The sequence below is a fragment of the Brassica napus genome, chromosome C9 (assembly GCF_020379485.1).
Source record: "Brassica napus cultivar Da-Ae chromosome C9, Da-Ae, whole genome shotgun sequence".
Classification (NCBI taxonomy): domain Eukaryota; kingdom Viridiplantae; phylum Streptophyta; class Magnoliopsida; order Brassicales; family Brassicaceae; genus Brassica; species Brassica napus.
The window spans coordinates 61,972,215-61,978,568 of record NC_063452.1 but is presented as its reverse complement, the minus strand read 5'-3'; the positions used below and the strand labels follow the sequence as shown (position 1 = coordinate 61,978,568).

The 6,354-nt window shown below is 40.8% G+C and overlaps 2 protein-coding genes across 2 annotated transcripts; one reads left to right on the top strand and one right to left on the bottom strand.

Annotated features, from left to right (window-relative positions):
* The first annotated feature begins 1,885 nt into the window (after positions 1 to 1,885).
* Positions 1,886 to 3,626, top strand: LOC106419136 (RHOMBOID-like protein 3). Its single transcript, XM_048767189.1, is given in 6 exon segments — positions 1,886 to 2,273; positions 2,348 to 2,511; positions 2,623 to 2,786; positions 3,037 to 3,057; positions 3,060 to 3,148; positions 3,241 to 3,626. Coding segments are annotated over 6 exon segments (888 nt in total). The 5' UTR covers positions 1,886 to 1,938; the 3' UTR covers positions 3,356 to 3,626.
* On the bottom strand, positions 3,444 to 5,833 carry LOC106419475 (protein IQ-DOMAIN 24-like). Its single transcript, XM_013860269.3, has 2 exons — positions 4,814 to 5,833; positions 3,444 to 4,388 (listed from the first exon to the last, which is right to left on the bottom strand). Exons 1-2 carry the CDS (start codon positions 5,198 to 5,200, stop codon positions 3,711 to 3,713), a joined length of 1,065 nt encoding a protein of 354 aa, XP_013715723.2. The 5' UTR covers positions 5,201 to 5,833; the 3' UTR covers positions 3,444 to 3,710.
* Positions 5,834 to 6,354: the final 521 nt, after the last annotated feature.

Sequence of the window (6,354 nt, the reverse complement as noted above, 5' to 3'; positions counted from 1 at the left end):
CTTAACCAGATACTCATGGAGCTTGAGTTCAGTAAGTGTACTAAAGAACCTTCAGTATATCGAAAGACTATAAAAGGCGAGCTTCTTGTTGTAGCTGTCTATGTGGATGACTTGTTCGTGACTGGAACAAGCAAGAAGCTGATAAACGAGTTCAAGAAGAACATGGCAAGCAAATTCGATATGAGTGATCTTGGGAGATTAACATACTATCTTGGTATAGAAGTGGTTCAAGATGATCGAGGGATCACACTTAATCAGAATCAATATGCTAAGAAGATACTCGAGAATGCAGGAATGGAAAAGTGCAACTTGACTCAAACACCCATGGAGCTCGGCCTTAACCTTCGAAAGCGGAGGAAGAGCAGGAGATCGATGCGACAAACTACAGAAGGAACATCGGCTGCTTAAGGTATCTACTCCACACGAGACCTGACTTATCCTTCTGCGTTGGAGTGTTGAGTCGCTATATGCATAGCCCGAGAGTGTCACACGGCGTTGCATTAAAACAATGCTTACGATATCTACAAGGAAGCACAAGTTACGGTTTATTGTTCGAGCGATCACAGAAGGTACCAAGGCTGATTGGTTATAGTGACAGCAGCTATAATGTTGATCCAGATGATGGGAGAAGCACAACTGGACACATCTTTTACTTAGGAAAGAGTCCCATAACGTGGTGCTCGCAAAAGCAAGACACTGTCGCTCTATCAAGCTGTGAGGCTGAGTTCATGGCGGGTACAGAGGCTGCGAGACAGGCGATCTGGCTGCGTGATCTTTTGAGTGAAGTAACCGGCCAAGCTCGAGAGAAGGTCACAATCAGGATAGACAATCAGTCTGCAATCGCTTTGACAAAAAATCCAGTCTTTCATGGAAGAAGTAAGCACATACACTCTAGGTATCATTTTATAAGAGAATGTGTTGAGAGAGAGCTCATAGAAGTTGAGCATGTACCGGGTAACGAACAAAAGGCGGACATACTAACAAAAGCGTTGGGACGAATCAAGTTCAAAGAAATGAGAGACCTCATTAGAATGCAAGAGTTGTCACAAGAAGATTTCAAGCTTAGGAGGGAGAATGTTGGATAAGCTTGAAATAGCTTGAGAAGCAAGTTTCCTAAAACTATTGAGTTATAGTTATCTAGAGAGATTAGGAAATATTTAAGTTATGTTTATCCTAATGAGTTTAGGATAATTATAGTGATATATAAGGAGATGCAAGTATGTTGCATAACGTGTGAGTTTATGTGTTTTGAGAGCTTGAGGTTTTGAGAGAGTTTCCTCGAGAGATTAATAAGAAGAGTTCTTATATTGAGAAACTAGAAATCAACTCATAGCTCTTAAGTTGTGATTCCCACGTCGTGACTTGACATCACTATGAATAATTGAAGTTATTTATCAGACAAATGTTGACTCCTATCCATTGACGTGTCCTGTTGGTACGAGATCTGTACCGTATGATCTAACAAAATTGCTGATCGAACAAGTTTCAACGAAAAAAAAAAAGGTTTCAACGATTGTATTTGTGACTTCTTTGTGTAGCCTGATGTGAACCTTTTCGCAGTAGTCAGTACGTTACTATGCAGATATATTCTCCTAAGAAATAACCCATGAATAAAAGGCAACATATATAAACAAAATAAGCATCAACTAGAAATATTTCATATTATTTCAAAACGAAAGGCAAGGAAGATGCAGGCTGAAACATAACATGACTTTCCCATTATGCTTCGTTGACGTCCACTTTCACTTCACTTGTCCCAATCAACCCACGTTTTATTACAGCCTGATCTAGCTTAAAACTTATGTTACACAGCATGCTACACGCGTAACTGATTAATATAAGCCCACTTTCTCGCCGACTCTCAAATGTCGTTTTAAAAACTATTTCTTACCGCTTTATATTAGCAAAACCTCAAACACAACTAGGGAGAGATCAGTAATGAGTGTAGTAGATGATATGGAGAACCAAATGCCGGCGAAGCATCATCAAGGGATCGGAAGCAGAGGCGGTGAGCAAGACGGATTAGGACCATCGCCTAGGCCGGTGGTACCACCGTTGGTGTACGCTGAATTTGGCGACGACGACGAGTTGTCGCCGCAGTGGACGTCGTGGCTGATTCCGATGTTCGTTGTGGCTAACGTGATAGTCTTCTTCGCTACTATGTCCGTCAACAACTGCCCTCAGCATTCTAAGCACTGTGTCGCCAGGTTCCTCGGGAGATTCTCCTTCGAGCATCTCCGGGACAATCCTCTCTTCGGCCCATCTTCTCTAACGTATACGTTCCATCCATCCTCACTTACTATATATTACCGAATCATTTGAATTGTGTGTATGATTTTAATAATAGATTGGAGAAGTTAGGATCACTTGACTGGTACAGAGTTGTGGAAAAGCATCAAGCTTGGCGTCTCCTTACATGTATATGGTTACATGCCGGTGTTATTCATCTTGCTATTAATATGCTAAGCATTGTATTCATGGGTACTCGCCTTGAGCAGCAGTTTGGTTTCGGTATGCTTTGTTATTTTATTTTTTTTGTCAACAACCCATTTAACTAGAGCAAGTTTTGGTCAAAGGAGCCGATTCTCCGAGTTTAATTACAGGTCTTGGAACATTTGGGAGTTAGGATTGGGGTCATATACATAATGTCAGGAATGGGAGGAAGCATACTGTCTTCGTTGTTTATCAGAAACGATATCTCTGTTGGAGCTTCTGGTGCCCTTTTTGGCCTTCTTGGCTCTATGCTTTCTGAACTTCTCACCAACTGGACCATATACTCTAACAAGGTTTATCTCTCAATCATAAGAGCTCTCTATAAACTGATACTTCTTGACCCTCTAGGTATAGTGAGACCTTTTTTTTTTTGTTTCTTTTGTGTGTGGTGGACAAGTTAGATTGCGGCATTCTTGACGCTTTTGTGTTGTCATTGTGATAAACCTGGGCATTGGGAGTCTACCTTACGTTGATAACTTTGCTCATGTCGGTGGATTCTTAACTGGTTTTTTCCTCGGTTTCCTTCTCATGACTCGTCCCCAGATCAAGTGGTTAGAAAGACAGCGCATATGCCACAAGGCAGACGTCTCACATCCAAGTACAAGCCTTACCAGTACATACTGTGGCTCCTGTCTCTAGCTCTATTGATCGCCGGGTACAGCTTAATCGATCACTTGGTCATTTCAATGTTAAATCCCTCTAATGTAACGTAATTATGCGAATGTCTTTTGGGGAATTTTTTGGCAGGTTCGTGGTGGCACTGGTGCTGCTATTCAAAGGAGAAGATGGGAATGATCACTGCCACTGGTGTCGTTACCTGAGCTGTATACCCACTTCACGATGGAGTTGTGATAGCGTTTGATGCTATTCAGGAGGTTGTGTGTGTTTGTGTGACTATTCTTTCTTTTACCGGGAAAAATAAATTGTTTATATCAGTCAACTCATAACTCTTAAGTTGTGACTTGACATCACTGCAAATTATTGAAGTATTTTTTTTAATCAGACAAATGTGGACCCCTGTTGGTACGAGATCTGTACCGTAGCATCTAGTCAAAAGAAAATACACAACAGTGATTGATCACTGTCTACACTTGTATCTCAAAATCTACTTTACACACATTCCACTCAGTTTTTCTTATAATCTTTTCAACTATATTAAAACAAAACAGGATCAGCATTGGGAAATGAAGAACTCACTTTGGTTTCGACCTAACTGATCAGAAATAAACCCCTCCATAATCCGAACGCTGATCAAACGATCGCTCAGCAGCCGCTGTGTAGTAGTAATACTGCCCCTGAACTGACCTTTTGTAGCCACTCTCTGAAGAGAACTCTCGAAGCCTCTGTCTAGGTGCACTTTGTGACCGGACTTTTGCTCTGTATGACTCAGTGTTAGCCATGTAGTTAGGGTGATACCCAGAGTAGTACTCGTACTCGCTTCTCGTTGGCGTAAACGGCGTTCTTCTCCTTGAACCGCCACCGCTGCTGCTTCCTGGTCTAGACCTTACTTGTGGACTGTTCTCCACACTTGTCGGTACCACAAGCGATCCTCTTTTCCTTGGTGACTCCTTATGATAAGAAGGGAAGTGAGGCTTCCAAGTGTCGACTTCTAGGATCTTGTCATTGTCTTCATTGTACAACGGTGCGTTCCAACGGCTCGAACCCATCTGAGAACGATGGTTATGGTGATGGTCCATTGCAATGAGCTTGATGTATTCAGCCTCTGAGAGTGACTCTGAAACGTGGGAAGAACGCGATGCTCGAGCTCGAGCTTGGAGCCTAACCAGCGTTTGCATCCGACGCAGCATATCAGCCGTTTGTTTCCTCACTATATGCCCTTTAACTAACGCTTGGAGCTTCACTAACGCTTTCAATGCTCTCAGCGCCCTCCTCGCCTAAAATAAAATAAAATAAAATAAATAACGTTTTTGTTACATACACAATCTACACACCTAACTCAAAACTACAAAGGAATATTAAATCTACTTTTTAGTTCCCCAACTACTTTCATTTCTTCTAGATGGTTACACACCTAATACGTTTTTGAAGCAATAGATTAGAGTGTCTTTAAACTACGCGTCGTACTAGATAACATTAGTGTCGGTAGAGAATCGTATCTGCTTCTAACAAGTTTCATATACATTTTGTCTTTTTTCAAAGTACATATCCGGGACCATTTACAAAAATACAAATTGAGATTATCCTTTATGATTTTCAGTAATTATTTATATCAATATCATACAGCTATTCCACACTCAATTAAAATTAAAAGTTTCGAATTTAATTTGAAGATTATTAATTAAGGGAAAGTTAAACTAACCAAGTAGCCACGGAAAGCTGATTGAATCTTTATCGCCGCTGCATACTCCTGACCCCACCGGCGGTTATTCCGATTAGTTTGATTTACCGACGAGGTTCTACCACTACCTCTTCCGGTAAGCCTCACGACCTCCGCCGCCGCATGAGCAGCTGCTAGTGCCGCCTCAGCTACAGCAGCGGTGGCAGCTGCGACGGCTATTGCATGCTGGTTGGCGTCCAAGATTCCTTCATCGGAGCGTCTCTTGCTTGGATGAGAAGACGACGCCGATAAAGCCGTCGCGGGATTTGAGGATCTGGCGGTGAAGCTCCATTTTCTTCTGTTGTTATTTGTCAGAGATGACTTCTCCTGCTTCTTCTTACTACCGAACAGTCGACCGAAGAAACCCATAGTTACTTCATCACCGGAAAATCACCCGATGGTTTTTTGCTAAATTTGTTCTCCGGTTGAGTTATTTGTTCGGACAAAAGTATTAAAGAGTTAGAAGCAGAGACAAGTGGGAGTGGAGAAAGTACAGCGAGCGTGTAATGCGATATATAGATTAAGCTTTCACGCGCAGAATTTTATGCGCGTTGGTTACACGAGTCATAATAAGGCAAATATGTTGACCAAGCGTCAATTGAAGTCAAAGGCTCCGGTCCACGCCAGACCAAGTCTCTGGTTTGGCTCAAACCAAAGAGATTTGATTTAATCATTCTTTGTTTTGTCAATTATGATTACTTTATGAATCTCTTGTAGGTTTGAAATTTGAAACTAGAATTTGAATTGAGTTTTGCCTTGATTGCATTATGTAACAATACCCACGCCTATTATAAAAGCAAGTCTATGATGATGCAATTATTTTAAAATAGTACCATAATAAATATGAAAACGATATTAATAGATGGGTTATTGAACCAACCGAACAACAGACCAAATTAAAAAAAAACACACACACTTTCTCGTTATTTTAATACTTTTATTTTATTCTCGTTGTCTTTTGCAGACCAAACTCCCCAAATCCTCGGAACTGACCGTTGCTGAAACCACTCATATGGTTATACCTGCACAGTTCATAAACTCAGTCCACACAAATCTAACGACAAAAGATAAACACCACACTGACTAATTAATTGACCATATTACAAATCTATCATTTCGTTCAAATTATGTTTAAATAGAATAATCTAAAAATCTTTTATTTTTTAACAAAGAGGGAATTTATTGATCATGTCTTACCACGATCTAAAGAGGGGAGGTAAAGATAAACACCACACTGGCTAATTAATTGACCATAACTACAAATCTATCATTTCGTTCAAATTATGTTTAAATAGAATAATCTAAAAATATTTTTATCTTTTTAACAAAAAGGGAATTTATCGATCATGTCTTACCACAATCTAAAGAGGGGAGGTTGCAAGTAGTGGTAAATGTGGTGGCTGCTCGAAGGGCGTTACATATACAATCTTTGTTAGTTGCTTGGAGAGCGATGCAGCAATTTGAATTCGGGGCTGGATTGACTGCACCAGGCAGAACCAGCGGCGCACACACCTGCATATTGC

Coding starts and splice junctions, on each gene's coding strand:
- LOC106419475 (XM_013860269.3), bottom strand. CDS start 5,200: ATGGGTTTCTTCGGTCGACTGTTCGGTAGTAAGAAGAAGCAGGAGAAG. Junction 4,389..4,813: donor CAGCTTTCCGTGGCTACTTG/GTTAGTTTAACT, acceptor ATTTTATTTTAG/GCGAGGAGGGCGCTGAGAGC.